The sequence below is a fragment of the Branchiostoma floridae genome, chromosome 1, assembly GCF_000003815.2.
Source record: "Branchiostoma floridae strain S238N-H82 chromosome 1, Bfl_VNyyK, whole genome shotgun sequence".
Classification (NCBI taxonomy): domain Eukaryota; kingdom Metazoa; phylum Chordata; class Leptocardii; order Amphioxiformes; family Branchiostomatidae; genus Branchiostoma; species Branchiostoma floridae.
This window is the reverse complement of record NC_049979.1, coordinates 25,826,264-25,845,397: the sequence shown is the minus strand read 5'-3', so window position 1 is coordinate 25,845,397 and position 19,134 is coordinate 25,826,264. Positions and strand designations below refer to the sequence as shown.

The 19,134-nt window shown below is 43.4% G+C and overlaps 2 protein-coding genes and 2 long non-coding RNA genes across 4 annotated transcripts; 2 read left to right on the top strand and 2 right to left on the bottom strand.

Annotated features, from left to right (window-relative positions):
* The first annotated feature begins 221 nt into the window (after nt 1-221).
* LOC118421087 lies at nt 222-1,014 on the top strand. Its single transcript, XR_004831810.1, has 2 exons — nt 222-289; nt 468-1,014. It is a non-coding gene; the product is annotated as an uncharacterized LOC118421087 (long non-coding RNA).
* A 1,397-nt stretch (nt 1,015-2,411) lies between these two features.
* Nucleotides 2,412-3,504, bottom strand: LOC118418421. Its single transcript, XM_035824358.1, has 2 exons — nt 3,028-3,504; nt 2,412-2,450 (listed from the first exon to the last, which is right to left on the bottom strand). Exons 1-2 carry the CDS (start codon nt 3,502-3,504, stop codon nt 2,412-2,414), a joined length of 516 nt encoding a protein of 171 aa, XP_035680251.1.
* A 2,370-nt stretch (nt 3,505-5,874) lies between these two features.
* On the top strand, nt 5,875-7,693 carry LOC118430126. The gene is made up of 2 exons (XR_004832822.1): nt 5,875-6,851; nt 7,135-7,693. It is a non-coding gene; the product is annotated as an uncharacterized LOC118430126 (long non-coding RNA).
* A 6,024-nt stretch (nt 7,694-13,717) lies between these two features.
* Nucleotides 13,718-19,131, bottom strand: LOC118411433 (arylsulfatase-like). The gene is made up of 6 exons (XM_035813719.1): nt 18,795-19,131; nt 18,255-18,404; nt 17,199-17,311; nt 16,260-16,482; nt 14,858-15,022; nt 13,718-14,743 (listed from the first exon to the last, which is right to left on the bottom strand). Exons 1-6 carry the CDS (start codon nt 19,087-19,089, stop codon nt 14,100-14,102), a joined length of 1,590 nt encoding a protein of 529 aa, XP_035669612.1. The 5' UTR covers nt 19,090-19,131; the 3' UTR covers nt 13,718-14,099.
* Nucleotides 19,132-19,134: the final 3 nt, after the last annotated feature.

Here is a 19,134-nt window from a genome sequence, read left to right as displayed (position 1 = left end):
AGATAGTTCTGCGTACGGTGGTGCGAGACGAAGCGGTTACGGTCTCGCATGACTCAAGAATCGAATGACAATGCCGTGGTCTAGACAAGCTAACAGACGCGTGCCCAACACAGGTGAAAAAGATTACTGGTCTGTGATTGGTCAAGAAATTAATCAATTTTGTAGACTAGGCGAATCGTGCACCTGCCCCTGTCTTAATCTGCCGGAAACCCCGTCATTCGTCTGAGGTGAAGGACTCACCTCGCAGCGTCCCAGCACAGAACAACATCGCGACCGCTTGAGACAACAGGTAAGTAAGTGCCTTATTGTGTTTATACGTCTTCTACGGTTATCATTAGTCCGATAATTAAATAATCCGTAACGTTAACATTCAATTCTTTTGTGACCGTCAGAGAATGCAAATTGCATCCTTGTGCCTTATTCCTTAGATGTTATTACGCCTCTAAATTATTCACTTTCTTGCTCAGTCCAGGACCTTACTGGTGTCATCAACCCCGGATCAACTGCAGCCACAATGTTTAAGTGAAGTGCTTATGTGTCTTATGGGGTTAAAATGGTAACATCTTGCAGATATGGACTGGGACTAACTTGTCATAGCCACGATAGAAAGTAAATGAATTGAGTGTGTTTTGTTGACATACCGAGGGATGTTTCTGGTAGATAGTCGGACGTGCATTTTGTAAATGGAGGCTCCTTTTGCAGTCAAGGCTTCAGTCCGTTTCCGTGGTGTACATGCCTGGTGTGTGGCTGATTTTGGTTTCTGTTGGTTTCTGTGGCTGTGCTGCCGGGAGTGTATTTGGTCAGTTATTGTACGTAAATTCTGTTGTTTACAAAACAGGGTCTTCCCTGGTTCACCATCTGTTGTAATTTCTGTTTTATGTCATGGTCAGTGGTTGTCGGGAACCTAGACCATTACATAATCTGCTTTGTGTTGCTCTCTTGGGTCCCGAACCAAGAGAACAACACAGGCCAGAAAGGACGACAGTTGGTTGAAGAACCTATTTGATATAAGTAGTTAATTCCTGTAGAAATACTCGACCTCTCGGCGTAGACACAGTCACAGAAACCGAATCAGCCATTCATCGGGCTTGTATACCGCAGAAACAGACTGAAGCAGCCATAGCTCTCGAAATCTAAACTGAAACAAACGTCAACATTACTTGGGATTTCATTGAAGCACACTCAATCGTTACTACACATAAATTCATCCCACTGTTTCCATGATAAATCTAAAACGGAAATTTTAATCACAAACCAAGTTAACTTTCTGTACTTTAACTTAAGTCTAAGGTATATTTCCTATATTTCTGAGCCAAAATAATTCATTATCGTTTTGTCTTTTCTACCGAGGATCATCGCACCGTAAGAAGAAATGTCCGGACGTGGAAAGGGAGGCGAGGACTGACGAAGGAAGGTACCGGACGTGACTGAATGGAGATTCGCAGTCTTCTAACACATATCTACATCTACATCTACGTAATACTGGGCAATGCCCCTCGCGGGACTTTGTGCCCAGGGGAGTGAGGATGCCCTAGCAAACCGGTGGTGGTGAGACAAAAATAGTGAAAAAAAAAACGTATTCATTCAACAGACAAAAATAACAGTGCTGTGCTGTACAAGTTGCTAGGGCATAGTTCGGTCTTACAGCTGGGTAGAGCTAGGGTAGCCATAATACTTGGCTACCCCGGCTTTGAACTGTTCTACGGAGGTGGTATGTATCAGATGTTCAGGCAGGCTATTCCACTCTATGACTGTCCGGGGGAAATAACTTGCCCTGTATGTTTCGGTTTTGCATGTTAAGGTGTGGAAACGTTGGTTGTGACCTCTTGTAATGTTGTTGTTTTGTGTAAGTATGGTGTGGATGGGTATTGCAATGAGGTTGTTGACTGCCTTGTACATTAGTGTAAGTCGTGCTTGTTGTCTTCTCTGTGCTAGGGTCGCCCAACCAAGTGATTGTTGTAGTGATGTATTGCTGGTGGATTGTTTGTAGTTGCCTGTGACAAACCTGGCAGCCCTACGCTGGACTGAATCCAGCTTCTCCTCAAGGCTGTTTGTTTGTGCGTGTTTTAGTTTGTGGGGGTCCCAGACTGAAGAACAGTATTCTAACTTAGGGCGGACTATGGAAGTGTAAGCCTTAGCTCTTACCTCTTTACTTGCCCCCCTTAAGTTGCGTCGGACAAACCCCAAGGTGCTGTTGGCTTTGGCTGTAATGTCATTGATATGTGGCTTCCACCTAAGATTGTGGGTGAGAATGACACCTAGGTACGGATGCTGGCTGTTACAGTTGAGTGGTTCGTTAAACATTGTATACAAAAAATCATGTGAGCTTCTGGACTTGTGGATGTGCAAGATGGAACATTTTTTTACATTAAAGCGCAACTGCCAAGTGTTAGACCACATACAAAGATTATCTAGGTCAGTTTGGAGGGCATAATGGTCTTCGTCACGGACTATGGGGCGGTAAACGAGACAGTCATCAGCAAATAGTCTGATTTGGGATGTTATGTCTTTGTTGATGTCATTTATGTAAATCAAAAAAAGTAATGGCCCTAGCACCGTTCCCTGAGGTACTCCGGATCTTACTCTGACAGGACCAGACTTTTCCCCATCGATCACCACTTGTTGCTGACGGTCCAGTAGCCAGTTTTGTACCCAGGTGAGTGTTCGCCCCCTGATCCCGTGAAAGTGTAACTTATGCAGCATCCTGTGGTGCGGAACGCTGTCGAATGCCTTCGAAAAATCTAAAATAGCCATATCTATTTGCTGCCCTATGTCAAACCAAGACGTTAGGTCGTGTAGAGTTGTGATCAGCTGTGACTCGCAGGAGTGTTTTGTTCTGAATCCATGTTGGGTGGGGAGTAAGATATTATGAGTTTCTAAATGTTTCATGGTGGCTGAGAAAAGTATGTGTTCCAGGAGCTTACAACAGACGCAGGTGAGAGAGACGGGTCGGTAGTTTGCGGGGTCGCTTCTGTCCCCCTTTTTAAAAATTGGGTTCACAAAAGCGGTCCGCCAGTCTGTCGGTACCTGCCCAGTTGCAAGGGACTGGTTGAAGATTATTTGTAAAATTGGACTGATCTCTATGGCGTAGTCCTTAAGAATTCTGCAGGGAATTTGATCTGGCCCACAGGCTTTAGCAGGGTTTATCCCCTGTAGGAGCTTTTGCACCCCCAGCAGGGTCACCTCGACCTCTGGCATGTCGGGGTAGGGGCTGTCCCCTAGGTCGGGTACGTTGACCATGTCTTCATCTGTAAAGACAGAGTCGTACTGCCTGCTGAGGATTTCTGCCTTACCCTGGGCATCCACAACGAGGCTGTTGTGTTGCGCTAGGGGGGCCACCCCAGACGCGGTCTGTTTTTTGCTTTTTATGTACTGCCAAAATTTCTTGGGATTTTCCAAAGCTTCATCTAGGATTTCTTTTAAGTAATCATTGTGTGCTTTTTTGATCTTTTGCTTAGCCAGTCTGCGCATGGTTTTAAAGTTATCCCAGTCTTGTTCTTCCATTGTACTCTTAGCTCTTTTGTAGAGTTTTTTCTTCTTCTTGATTATACGTTTAAGAGATGAGTTAAACCATGGACATTGATTTTTATTTGACAGTCTTTTCTGAGGTATATGTTTGAGAATGAGATGTTTGAGACCTTTCGTGAAGTAGTTCCAGTTCTCTTCTACTGAGTGGTTGGTTGGGACTCTTTCCGTGAATTGTTTCTCTAGGTTTTTTATCCCTTCTACTAACGCTGGTTTATCCGTTTTCTTGTATAAGTAAACTGTACGAGGTTTCTTCCTGTTGTGTTTGACGTGGGTTTTTATGCCTACTGTTACCGCATCATGGTCACTTATCCCTGGGGTGACATTGACATTCTCCACCAGGTCAGGATTAGACACTAAAGCCAAGTCAAGTATGTTATGGCCACGAGTAGGGGTCAATACCACTTGGGACAGGCTAGAGCTCTGTACAACCTCTAGAAATTTCTCGTTCAGTCCCGTCCCATATTGGGGCGTGGGATTGACGGTGGGCGTCTCAGAGCTCCAACATATGTCCGGCATATTGAAGTCCCCGAATAGTGCGACATTTGGTGGGGAGGGTTTATCTACAATGTTGTTCAGAGATGTCTCAAGTTCATCCACATACACAAGTCCAGAGGTTGGGGGCCTATAAGCTGAGCCCACACACCAGGGTCTATATCCTGCCTGTTGTATCATAGCCCATACGATCTCCGCATTTGAGGGGTCATGTACAGGCGATGAGACCAAGGAGGACCTAACAGCAATAAACACCCCCCCTCCTTGACTGTTACGATCTTTACGATATATATCGTAGCCTTCTGGGAACATCTCTGCATTCGTATAATCAGGATCTAAGTGTGACTCATTTCCGCAGATAACATCAGGGTTTTCTGTGGCTACTAATGCCCTAAACTGGGCATTTTTATCTACTCCCCTTAGACTCCTACAATTCAAAGATAATACGTGTAGGTTCTGTAAAATTCCCTTACCTTTGCCCAGGGATTGGGTAGTGCAGGGAGAGGAAGTGGAGGTAGGGTTGAAGGATGGGATGCTGTCATTGAAAGTGTTGTTATCTGAAGACCAGGATTCGCTGTGGGTATTGGTACCTGTGGTAAAATTGGATGCAATGTGTGAAATGTTGTCGTCGGTGTCATCATCTATATCCCTCTCTAGGAGAGGACTATAGAATGATTCATCCCTATCATGAATCCATGAGCTAAAGTCAAACAAGCTGGAGGTGAAGCTAGGCAAACCACAGTTGTTACATATCCATGAGCATGACGAGTTTTGGTAATGTTTGTACATTTTATCCCCCACTCCACAACATTTAATATGAACCCATTGGTCACAGTTATCACATTGCATGACTCGATGGTTTGAGGCCACGGCGCGACCGCACCCTCCGCACGGGAACTTGATAGGTCCGGGGTTACTGTGCACATCCCCTGACATGAGGAGGATAGCAAGCAGAAATCCAGATGGACCCTCAAAACCCAGAGGTACCGGCGCCCCGTATCCCCTGTTGTATTTCGAACCGAGTGGTCTGACTAGCGATGATATACCCAAGCCCAGCAGGCTGGGCGAGTGTGTCTCATAACCTCCTTTGCTAAATAGTATGTTAAAACCTGTTTGTTTGCCAAAATCACAACTTTCACCTATTTCTTCTGCATGTTTCAAATCGCATGCTGCGCACATAAAGTGACGGTAAAGGGCGAGCATGATATTCACGCACAACAATAAGCCAACATGGCGCCGCGTCGTAGCGCTTGGCGCGAAACTCGAGTGCATGTTTTCCGGAATAGAGGATCGATGCAGTACAAAAAACGTCAAAACTGTTAACTAGAGGGTGTCTGTAAAGTTCAGCTAATATACCCAGCTGTTCTAGACCGTTCTAATCCTACCGTTGCCCTGGAAAACGGGCGAGAATGGCGAAAAAACTCGGGAGCCCGAAAATACCACCACCGGCCGCCAGGCCTGACCTCTGACCTCTCTCCAAGGTATCGTACTGAATTCATTCAAAGCACACAGTTTTTGATTGTAAGACAACAGTCTTTGTCCATGGATGACCATTTTCATTTGTGCTGGCAAGTTTAAGTTTACAGTTGCAGTAGAAAAGTCTTTTTTTCTATTACTTACTTATCTGACTCTGAATTGAATGAAGCATGTGAATACCTTTGGTATTACGGTCTGACTGTTTGTGAGGTGGGAAACTTGGTCGTAGACATTGTTGACTGCACTTTGTGTGTTTGTTACAGCGGTGTTGAGGCAAATCATGCATGGCTCTTTCTTTTACCGATTTGCGCCTTATTTACCACAAAAACAAGACGTTAAATCTGCACCTTATTCACTTTTTTTTGCTTCTAGGATCTTAGTGATGCCATCAATCCCGGATCAACTGCAGCCGCAATGTTCAAGTTAAGTACATAACATGTGTCTTCTGGGGTTAAAATGGTAACATCTCGCAGATATGGATTGGGACTAACTTGTCATAGCCACGATAGAAAGTAAATGAATTGAGTGTGTTTTGTTGACATACCGAGGGATGTTTCTGGTAGATATTCGGACGTACATTTTGTAAATGGAGGCTCCTTTTGCAGTCAAGGCTTCAGTCCGTTTCCGTGGTGTACATGCCTGGTGTGTGGCTGATTTTTGTTTCTGTTGGTTTCTGTGGCTGTGTTGCCGGGAGTGTATTTGGTCAGTTATTGTACGTAAATTCTGTTGTTTACAAAACAGGGTCTTCCCTGGTTCACCATCTGTTGTAATTTCTGTTTTATGTCATGGTCAGTGGTTGTCGGGAACCTAGACCATTACATAATCTGCTTTGTGTTGCTCTCTTGGGTCCCGAACCAAGAGAACAACACAGGCCAGAAAGGACGACAGTTGGTTGAAGAACCTATTTGATATAAGTAGTTAATTCCTGTAGAAATACTCGACCTCTCGGCGTAGACACAGTCACAGAAACCGAATCAGCCATTCATCGGGCTTGTATACCGCAGAAACAGACTGAAACAGCCATAGCTCTCGAAATTTAAACTGAAACAAACGTCAACATTACTTGGGATTTCATTGAAGCACACTCAATCGTTACTACACATAAATTCATCCCACTGTTTCCATGTTAAATGTAGAACGGAAATTTTAATCACAAACCAAGTTAACTTTCTGTGCTTTCACTTAAGTCTAAGGTATATTTCTGAGCCGAAATAATTCATTTTCGTTTTGTCTTTTCTACCGAGGATCATCGCACCGTAAGAAGAAATGTCCGGACGTGGAAAGGGAGGCCTGACGAAGGAATGTACCGGACGTGACTGAATGGAGATTCACAGTCTTCTGACACATATGACAAGGTATCGTACTGAATTCATTCAAAGCACACAGTTCTTGATTGTAAGACAACAGTCTTTGTGCATGGATGACCATTTTCATTTGTGTTGGCAAGTTTAAGTTTACAGTTTCAATTTCAGTGTACAGTGTACTCTTGACGTCTTCTGCATGGTTTCTTCCACCATTTCCCTCTTTGCAAGAACATAATGCGCCCTTGAGCCAAATTTCAAAATGTTCTGATTCCAAAACAGCAAAATATTGTTGGTCTATCTCATCATAATTGTTTGTAATTTCACTTTCTTGCAGGTACAACAAGTCTGGAATTAAACATCTCTCAGCAGCTTCCAGTGTCTTATCGATGCCAACTGCAGATGCAAGGCTCATGTCTGGACTTATCCTGGTGAGAGGCTGCCTGGTGCCTTCTCCACGGTGACGTCCAGAGAGATGTTCTCAGGACTTCAGCCCGCTTCTGTGTTGTACAGGCCCGATGTGTGACTGATTTGGTTTCTGTGGCTGTGTCGATGGCCCTGATCGTATTCAACCAGTTACTGTTAATTCTGTTCTTTATAAAACAGGAACGTTCCTGGTTAATCATTATCTGTTTTCATTTCTGTTTTATTTTCATCTGCCTTAACCTTAAGAACGTAAAATTTTTCTATGATTCTTCACATACAAAGGCTCCAAGCTACCACTATACCATGTACTGGCAATGTCGACATTTACTGATTCTAGGCTCTGTTGGCTACTGTGTTCTAGAGTATGGATGATTGTTTTAGCGCTAGAGCATTTTTTTATTGTGGCTTTGAGAGTTGTACATATTTGTACACTTTGCATCTATTGATTTTAAATAAACAGTTTAAAATCAGATGTGTAGTAATTGTTTTATTGCTTTCCCCTTTTTAGACCCTTACGCCCATGTGTATTGGTTGGTCCCTCCCTTCCCAGACCCTTAATCCAATGTGTGAAGTGGTTGGTCCCCCTCCCCTTGTTTCTATGTTTGCCCGCTTTTCCAGATCCTTAACCCCATGTGAAATGGGTGACCCCGTATCCTTGGTCCTGGTTAACTGGACGCCCCCCTCCCATATGAAATGACTGGTCCTTCCCTAGCCAGACCCTTACCCCGTGCAAAATGGATGGTTCCCTTTTCACAGAGCCTTAACCCAGTGTGGAATGGTTGGTCTCTTCCTTCCCGGACCCCTTACTCCAGAACCTTTGACCCCATGTATCCCTCCCTTACCCTACCCTTACCCATTGTGAAATGGACGGTTTCTACTTTGCCTTACCCTTGTGAAGTGGATGGTCTCTCCTCACACACCATGTAAAATGGATGGTCCCCTTTTCCCAAACTCTAAACTACATGTGAAATGGATGGTCCCTCCCCAACATCCTTGCTCCATTTTAGCAGATGGCCCTCCTTACCAGACCTTTAACCTCATGTGAAATGGTTTGTCCCATCTTCCCATACCCTTACTTCCATGTAACATAGTCGGCCCCCTTTCCCAGAACCTTTGACCCCGTGTGTAAAGGACCCCCTTCCCAGATCGTTAACCCCATGTACAATGGATGGTCCCTGCCTTCTAAGACCCTAAAGCTGATATTGAATGGACGTTCCCCTTCCCAGAACCAAAGGTGCTACCTCTCTTAAATATTAAATGGGGCCATGATTGACAGTTTCTATTCCTTATTGGTTACCATAATCATTACACAATCAATTTCACAATGATTTTTCATGTTTACATTTTAGAGTAAAGCACCAAAGACAAACTTAATTGCTCATGTATTGATGGTGTTCAGCACCAAGGACAGACATAGTTGCTCATGTATTGATAGTTTTCAGCACCAAGGACAGACTTAGTTGTTCATGTATTGATAGTGTTCAGCACCAATGACAGGCCTAGTTGTTCATGCATTGATAGTGTTCAGCACCAAGGACAGACTTAGTTGTTCATGTATTGATAGTGTTCAGTACCAAGGACAGACTTAGGTGCTCATGTATTGATAGTTTTCAGTACCAAGGACAGAGTTAGTTGTTCATGTATTGGTGGTGTTCATGATCAGCACCAATGACAGGCCTAGTTGTTCATGTATTGATAGTTTTCAGCACCAAGGACAGATTTAGTTGCTCATGTATTGATAGTGCTCAGCACCAAGGACAGGCTTAGTTGATCATGTACTGATAGTGTTCAGCACCAAGGACAGACTTAGTTGTTCATGTATTGATAGTGTTCAGCACCAAGGACAGCCTTAGTTGTTCATGTATTGATAGTGTTCAGCACCAAGGACAGACTTAGTTGCTCATACCGATATCACTTTCACTTTTTAGCTTTAAGGGGAAAGTTGTACACCGAGGCCAGACAGGTGTGTGCAGAGGACGGGGGCTCCTCGCCATACCGAAGAACCAGGACCTCGACTTCTTCTTGTGGAAGCTGACGAACTTCGTGGATGATTACTTCTGGTTCGGACTGAGCGATGAGGAGCGCGAAGGTGAGTGGATGCGGGCAGACGGGACTGTGGCTGATGTAACTGGTTTCCGGTCTCCATACAGCTGGGCTAACTGGCTTCCGGGTGAGCCGGACGCTAGCGCTTTCGGAGGCTTGGAAGACTGCGCGCTATACAACCGCGGCATCATTGGATGGGACGATGCAATGTGCCATCATCCTCAGAAATTCATCTGTCAGCTGACACAGTGTATGTCACAACAATTCCATTCTACTTGTAATTTATCATTCTGCACCTTTTATTGGAGTGGGGTGGGGTCTTCCACCAGGTCTGGGGTTTGCAAAGTCCTGATGGTATACTTTACAATGCAACGTTTGAAATGGTATCCTCCTTATATTAACAAACCACCTAAGCATTTCTATCTGGATGACCACAACGATGGATATCTAGTTAAGCTCTGATTTCGCCACTTGGTCTCGAATCCCGATGTAGGAAGTTGCCCTTAGGCATCTCATTTCAAAGGAGGACTTTATCTGTTTACAGTCCACGTTTCACATGCATATGTGTCAATAGGGAGTATGCGTGCATGGAAGAGGTGCACTTTAGTCATCTCCTGAAAGTTAGTGGATATTACCTATAACGCCTGATCATTTCCATAATTATATCCAGTTACTTGAGTTTTAAACTGTTATTTGGTGATGTCTGTGTGGTTGGTTGCAAACTGATTTTCTTAATCTGCTAAATTCTATTGACACTTCCTTTCATTTTAAACCTCATTACAATATTCACTTTTATTTCAGATTTTGTTTCAGATGAAGAATCGCGTCATCTCGCCTCATGCCTCAAGAATGTGGATCAAATAGGTTAGTATTTACTTTCGTTCATTTCTATTTCTTTCCTCTTTATTCTTTCTACAGCAATACTTCAGTGGGATATAAACCAAAAAAATGTTGTACTTTGGTTTCGTACGCACTTTAAACAAGACTTTGAAGATTCCATACCCATCTAAAGTTCCTTTGATGCATTTATTGAAGTTTGTTAATTCTGCAAATAATGTTTTGATTAGCACTGCATATGCCCAATGGTCACTTCTTTTTACTCTACGGTGAGGTTGACTAGCACAAGGAAAATATACAGAACTGTGAAAATACAGCCAGATAAAAAAAATAGGTTCTCGTAAATTTGTGGCCTCTTTCATTGACCCCATGGCATGGAACATCTGTCAGCCCTCTGACAAGGTTGATAAATGACTAATTATGTGAGCTTTAAACTCATCCTCCAACGCAGGGCCATCCAACAGCGAAACCGCCTGTCTGGATGTACCCTGCTTTCTCAACCGTCACTCGTAGTTCCTGTGGACCCCCGAACCAGCTTTCAGCCAATCAGAGAATAGGCCTTTCAGTTTTCAATAGGTGTCTCGCATATATAAGGGTAAGCTCATTAATATCTATAAGCAGGGTGGTCAGGAACTAAGGGTGACGGTTGAGAAAGCAGGGTACATCCAGAAAGGTTGTTTCGCTGTTGGATGTCCCTGCATATGAGGATGTCTGAACTTTACTTCCGGTTTATATCCAGTATGCCCAGAAAAGAGTATCGGGTCTGAGTACCGTGGAACTCTCTCCGTCGCCATAAGCGGGAAGACTTGCCAGCGATGGGATACCAACTCTCCGCATGATCATGAGAAGTACTGGCCGTGGACGAACCCTGACCTGACCGAGAACTACTGCCGCAATCCAGAACGTCGTGAACTGAGCGTGTGGTGCTACACAACGGACCCTAGAACCCACTGGGAGTACTGCACCAATCCTTTATGTCTTATCTAAAGCTATATAAAACTTTGAGTTCCACGACCTCATACTTTGGGCAAAATATGTTAACCCATCTGAGTGACGTTTTATTAGTAATTCCCAACAAGCTCCTCATTTGCATAAATTTGCCTCGGTTGGTCATCTTCTTTATCCGAATAATATATCTCTACAAAGCTAAAGGTATTGATTAAAGTCCCATCTTGACATTAATATTTGCTCATCGATTAGGCCATGTTGATTTGATTATATGGATGACATCATCTGGGAACTCCAAAACTGATGCGAGCGAGCGAATAAAACATTGAGAAAACGGGTGCAAAAATCCTCTTGACCTGGACGGGACCTATACCTGAATTTTCTGTACTGGTACCTACCCCTACAAACAACTTTCTGTCTTTTCACATCTCATTCTTTGACTTTAGATTTATTTTCGCATTCCATGACATTAGTTATCTGTTTTCTGATACTTTTTTTTTAATCTACGGCATATATGTGCTCATGTTTTAGCTGCTTTGCACACTTTACTGTGTGGCCGAAAACTTTGTAGAAACGGCCGAAATTTGATGCGAGCTCGGATGTCATCCATATAATCAAATCGACATGGTCTTAGGCCCAATAAAAATGTTGTGTTTAAGGTTACCCGACCGAGCCCTAGCAAAAACTCCCGATCCATTTTTTTTCAGTAAACAGATTCCTGTTTTGTGTATTCAGCACCATGGACAGACATGGGTACAGATTGTGTTTGTATCCTGATTGTGTGTTTAGCACTATGAACGGGTATGGGTACAGATTGTGCTGGGCACCAGTGTCCTGATTGTGTGTTCAGTACCATGGACAAGTATGGGTACAGATTGTGTTGTGCACCAGTGTCCTGTTTGTGTAGAAGGTGTGCTCAGTACCATGGACAGGCATGGGTACAGATTGTGTTGTGCACCAGTGTCCTGTTTGTGTAGATTGTTTGTTCAGCACCACGGACAGGTATGGGTACATATTGTGTTATGTACCAGTGTCCTGATTGTGTAGATTGTTTTTCAGCACCATGGACAGGTATGGGTACATATTGTGTTATGTACCAGTGTCCTGATTGTGTAGATTGTTTTTTCAGCACCATGGACAGGTATGGGTACATATTGTGTTCTGTACCAGTGTCCTGTTTGTGTAGATTGTTTGTTCAGCACCATGGACAGGCATGGGCACAGATTGTGTTATGCACCAGTGTCCTGATTGTGTAGATGGTGTGTTCAGCACCATGGACAGGCATGTGTACAGATTGGGTTGTGCACCAGTGTCCTGATTGTGTAGATGGTGTGTTCAGCACCATGGACAGGCATGTGTACTGTTCTGTACCAGTGTCCTGTTTGTCTAGATGGTGTGTTCAGTACCATGGACAGGTATGGGTACAGATAGTGTTATCTACCAGTGTCCTGATTGTGTGTTCAGTACCATGGACAAGTGTGGGTACAGATTGTGTTGTGTACCAGTGTCCTGTTTGTGTAGATGGTGTATTCAGTACCATGGACAGCTATGGGTACAGATTGTGTTGTGCACCAGTGTCCTGATTGTGTGTTCAGTACCATGGACAAGTGTGGGTACAAATTGTGTTGTGTACCAGTGCCCTGTTTGTGTAGATGGTGTGTTCAGCACCATGGACAGGCATGTGTACAGATTGGGTTGTGCACCAGTGTCCTGATTGTGTATTCAGTACCATGGTTAGGGATGGGTGAAGATAGTGTTCTGTACCAGTGTCCTGTTTGTCTAGATGGTGTGTTCAGTACCATGGACAGGTATGGGTACAGATAGTGTTATCTACCAGTGTCCTGATTGTGTGTTCAGTACCATGGACAAGTGTGGGTACAGATTGTGTTGTGTACCAGTGTCCTGTTTGCGTAGATGGTGTATTCAGCACCATGGACAGCTATGGGTACAGATTGTGTTGTGCACCAGTGTCCTGATTGTGTGTTCAGTACCATGGACAAGTGTGGGTACAGATTGTGTTGTGTACCAGTGCCCTGTTTGTGTAGATGGTGTATTCAGTACCATGGACAGCTATGGGTACAGATTGTGTTATGTACCAGTGTCCTGATTGTGTGCACCATGGACAGGTATAGTTACAGATTATGATGTGCACGAGTGTCCTGATTGTGTGTTCAGTTCATACATATGAAAAGTACAAGTAACATTAGTGGTTATAACACACATTCATACATGTGACAAATACAAGTAACATTAGTGGTTATAACATACATTCAGTCATGTGACAAATACAAGTAACATTAGTGGTTATAACGTATATTCATATAAAATTATGTGACAAATACAAGTAACATTAGTGGTTATGACATATATTCATACATGTGATAAATACAAGTAACATTAGTGGTTATAACGTACATTCACACGTGATAAATACAAGTAACATTAGTGGTTATAACGTACATTCATACATGTGATAAATACAAGTAACATTAGTGGTTATAACATACATTCACATGTGACAAATACAAGTAATATTAGTGGTTATGACATATTCATGACGTACATGTACATTTAATAAAAGTGACAAAACATCATACAGATTATTATTACGTTCTCTAACAGAAAGATGTGCTTTTGAAATGAATGATTTGTAACACAACGGACTGTATGATTCTTAAGTTATGTCATTTATTTTCTTTCAATTGGTATGTTGGAGTGAAATCATCATGCAGTTTAACATGGCATTGCTAATAAAGGTACTTTGGTGGGAGTAGGGTGTATTTGTATATGCAAGGCTGATATAACGTCCTTGGTATATGTGTATGTTCACTGCTGTCAAGAATCATGATACATAGCACTGATGATAAAGCTTTCTTAATGTCCAATGACAATAAACAAACTACAAGCTTTAGCTCACTTTGGCTTGAATAGGTGATAATCACAATCATAAATACATTGTATACAACACTTTGTGCATTTTCATATTAAGTACAATGTACCTAACATAGTAATAAACAGAAAGAAAAAATGACTTTATCATCCATATCTTCATCTATGACTTGCTGGCTTGTAATTACAATAACAAAAGGGAGGGTTACAGCAGGGTTGTAATGTTGTAGATGTCTCTTTGCACTGGGCCTTTCCAGGCACTAAACTGGCTTGATGCTGAAGTTTTGCTGCAAGTATATTTGCTATAACTTCATCATATTGTCCTACAGGCAGAGGATAAAGTTCTCCAGGATCTCTATCTATGTTGTAGAGTAGGGGTGGTTCATGATGCGTGATGTGAGGTCCGTAACAATCAAATGATGTGTAGTACTCTACTTTTGGCACACCACTTGGACAGTGTTCTGTATAATTAGTAGGCAGCTCCATTGAGTAGAAATGTGCTTTGTACTCCCCGTACCTAACAGCCATCAGTCTATCAGAGCAGTAGTGAAACAGGGTTCGCGGAGAGGGAGGTAATTTACTTGTTGGAACAGCCGGCGCCTTTTCGAGCAAAATTGGAACCAGGCTTTTCCCGTCATAGATGCGATCCTTCGGCGGAGTCACACCTGCCAGCTCAGCAGCTGTCTGGAACACGTCCATGGAGCTGACCAGGTGCTGGGACACCTGCCCAGGTGCAACAACACCTGGCCACCAGGCTATTCCAGGGACACGCAACCCTCCGTCCCATGTGGATGCCTTGCCACCTGCGAAACGTACAACAGCAGTAGTGGTTACGAAACGAAATTAAGCCTTTTCAAAGATTCAAGACCAAAGAAAAGACACAGACAAAGTGATGCTATGTTGATAAGAAAGTGTACCTTTGAGTATCCCATTTGATCCCCCCTCTGTGCAGATCTCAAGATGCCCCCCGTGATCCGACAGGAAGATCACCAGGGTTCTGTGCTGGATCTGCAGACTGACGAGTGTTTTCAGCACCTCTCCTACAGCCCAGTCCAGCTCACGTAGGCCATCCCCATATCTACCTGGGGTAAAGATTAGAAATCGGTGTAGCATAAGGCATGAGATTTCATCTTCTTGCAACAGCCACAGACAAAAGTTAAATACAAGGTATATGATATCGAACACCCCCGTCTTGTCAGTAATTCATCATGTGAGCTATCACAATTCTGGGGTGGACTTAACAACAGAAGGGAACCAAGAAATACTTTTAGAAAATACTTATCCGGTGTCAACCGTTACCGCCCACTGCCCCATAGTATTCAACCCAATGGTGTCCGTACCCCCAGTAGTGTCCGTACCCGCAGTAGTGTCCGTACCCGCAGTAGTGTCCGTACCCCCAGTAGTGTCCGCACCCCCAGTAGTGTCCGTACCCCCAGTAGTGTCCGTACCCCCAGTAGTGTCCGCACCCCCAGTAGTGTCCGTACCCGCAGTAGTGTCCGTACCCCCAGTAGTGTCCGTACCCCCAGTAGTGTCCGCACCCCCAGTAGTGTCCGTACCCCAGTAGTGTCCGTACCCCCAGTAGTGTCCGTACCCCAGTAGTGTCCGTACCCCCAGCAGTGGCCGTACCCCCAGTAGTGTCCATACCCCCAGTAGTGTTTAAGTGTACCCCCAGTAGTGTCCATAAACCAAGTAGTGTTCGTACCCTCAGGTTATAGGAACCGACTGTGAATCAGGGCGGATTATTAACCCTTAATCAACACCTGCTTCAGCTTCTGTTATCCATTTGGTAACAGCGTGAAACAATGAAAATGATGTACTGTAAAATGCAGAAACTTTTGCGGAGGTTTAATGTTCGCGGTTTTTGCGGTGGCTGTTTCATTGCGATCTCAAAAACACTGCAAACATTTTCCATGGCAGTAAAAGACTACAGTGCATGCATATGGTGCTACTGCGAACTGAAAACCACAACAAAAAGTCCTTTTAACCGCTACCACATAATTGAATCCCCGCAAACTTAAAAGTACATTTACAGTAATGAATGGCACACAACCGCTGTCTGAGTTGGGTTAAACATTGATCTCTGGTGACATTAGGACTACCTGCACATATTTTCAACTTTTTATCAGAAATTCAGGGATATCAGGTCGATGGACGTTGGTTTCAAATGTTTTGAAACTATTGAATGTTGGCACCACTGTCCAAGTACTTGATAGATCCCTAAATATCCCGTTTATAAATATAGCTGATATACATGTAAGTTACCCGTGGATAAAGGTGAACTGGCATTACAAGAAAGTGTGTAAGAATGTTCGCCCCTACCTCTCCTCGATGTCTCCCTAAACCTGGGTGCAGAGAACATGTCAGTGTGCATGTGAGCAAAGGAGAGGTACAAGAAGAAGGGCGTGTCCTTGTTGCTGTGTATGAAGGCTACGGAGTCCTGTAGGAAGGAGGCCGTCAGGTTGTCGTGTCTGAAGGGCTGTTGGACCAGCGTGGCGTTCCAGTACAGGAAACACTTTATGGGGTTAGGGTGAGCCAGGTGAACCTACACAAAGACAATAAAGAAAATGACTGATAATATACACCAAATCATCTTCAACAACTTTTACTGTTCAAATGTAGCCTGGGTACCATCTGGAAAGTAGTTCGCTCCGGCGTTTATTATATATACTATATACAGTTGCTTCTAGCTCTGACGTTCATTATACACTATATGCAGTCACTTCTCTGCTGTTCCGTCTGAGAATCTGAACGCCTGGAATTTTGGACTCAGGCACTGATTGGTCCCTACACGAACAAGTTATGGAAAGGGTTCAAGCGCTCGTTTGAACAGGTGTTCCAACACCGGAAAAGCCCTCCGCATCCTTGCGGATGTGGGCAAGGTATCACCACCAAGAAGCTTGAATGTGCAGTTCTCCAGACGGATAGCAGAAGCAAACATAGGAACGAACTACTATCCAAATGGTACCCAGGGTAGTACAAAAGGTAATCAGCGGCAAGATAATAGTTGCAGAATAAACTTAAGGTCACCCCCTAAAAAAGAATATGGTCATTCTTAACCCAACAGACAGTGCCTTCAAACTGCCGTATTTTGTATCAGCAGGGCTAGAGCGAACATGTAACATAGTCTAGCATATGTGACAAACATGATTTATAATATTGACATGAAAGAAAAGATGGTTTGGCCTTTTGCCAGATTGGTGCCAATTGAATCAAAAGGCCACAGGTAAAATAGTATTTAGTAATTATTTTGCAGAAAACCTTGGATTCGTCGCAAGCCCAGTGGTTGGTAAATGGAAGGTTGGTTCCGACAAAGTCAAACCCGTGGTGGTGAGGCAGGTGTCTTCCGTCACCAGGTAAAAACTCATTAATACCTGTGGAATATGATATAACACAACTGTAATTTAACTGTCAATATCTTAATAAGGAACCTGTGTATGAGATTTTAGCCATGGCATAAGTATCAACTTTCTCTCAACTTAACATCAATACAGTCTTGCTGTCTACTTTAATATTAGTGAGCTTTTAGAATAGTATCACCTCTCTAAGGATGAACCGAACTGAACTGGACTTAAGAACAGCATTGGATAAAAACCATAATGCAAAAGTAACATAATTATGATCATCCAGAGGAAAAAACAAATTTTGATTATACTCTACTTATAAGTAGACTTTTACAAAATAACATAACATTAATCCTCATACAGTATTCTGCTGGGTACATAGAGGACAGCCACATTGAATGTGAATTTGAAGAGATCTACTAAAATGCACCATCACTGATTCCTGAGGTATGCACAATGCAGACATCCATTTATTTTGTAAAAAAAGTAGAATCCGTGACTTTCAATCTTAAGTCATGGTAAGATTGTGAAATTACGGCAAGGTGCAGTATATAATTATTATCATAACTACTCTGGGTACTATCTGGAAAGTAGTTCGCTCCAGCATTCATTATATACTATATATAGCCGCTTCTCACTGACATTTATTGTACACTAATAATATTATACCGTCTGGGAAGTTGTGGGAACCCTGACAATGAATAACGTCTGCAATCGTCCAAATTTTGGACGCAGGCGCTGATTGGTCCCTACAAATGAGCAAAGTAAGGAATTGGTTCAAGCTCTCGTTTGAACAGGTGTTCCAACACCAGACAAGCCCTCCGCCCACTAGCGGGAGGGCCTGTTGTCATCAAACGAGTGCTCTACAACCCATTCCTTATTTCGCTCATCAACTGGCATAACCACCAAAAGGTTTGAATGTATATGTCACAAATACTAGAAGATCAGCACCAGAGAATATATCAGGACGAACCTAGATGCCACTTGCCGACCATGCCCGTGGCGTACCCAGCATCCTTTAGCACCTCAGCGATGGTTGTCTCGTTCTTAGGCAGGCCTCCGCTGCCATCGTTTGCAAAAACTCTCTCTCCACCCCATACACCAACACGGATGGGAAGCCGACCTAAGATGGGAGGCAAATTAAGACTAGAATTCACTCTTGCATTGAACATATCATGACTACTTCACCTTTATCTGCAGGGTAACCTATATCCGTTGTTTTTTAATACCTTTTATTTTTAATGATGCATCGCCTCCTCCTGCCCTTATTGTGAAATGGATCCACTCTTTCATATTTGGACCAAATGACTTTAATTTTGTATCACGGCATATTGTCGTCATTTTCAATAAATTGTCAGTAAGTTCAATAAATACCAAATATAACTAATAATGGCAAATGTTACGGTTGCCATATGAAATGCATACTTTGAAATCAGACTCAACAATTAAGCAGGAGAATTCACCAGGAAGAGAACAGAAATATGAAATATTACTCCTATGGAGACAATCCCACCTGTCAATAACGCTGCCCTGCTAGGGGAGCACAGTGAGTCTGCGCTGTACCACTGCGTGAAGCGCATCCCCTCCGCCACCATCTTGTCTATCTCACCGCACTCCTGGGTAGGATGGCCGTAACTGCACAGATCCCCCCACCCCATGTCGTCAGCCACCAGGAGGATGATGTTAGGTTGGGCAGGGATGGTGACGATGGCTTCAACTCCATCCTTGTTGCTCTTGAGCTTCCCTTTTATCCCATGATGCAACAGAAACAGCAGTAGTAGTTTCAGGGTTTGCATGCCTTTTTCCATGAGAGGTGCAACTAGCAAGCTATTTTGATTTACTGTATCTTGCTT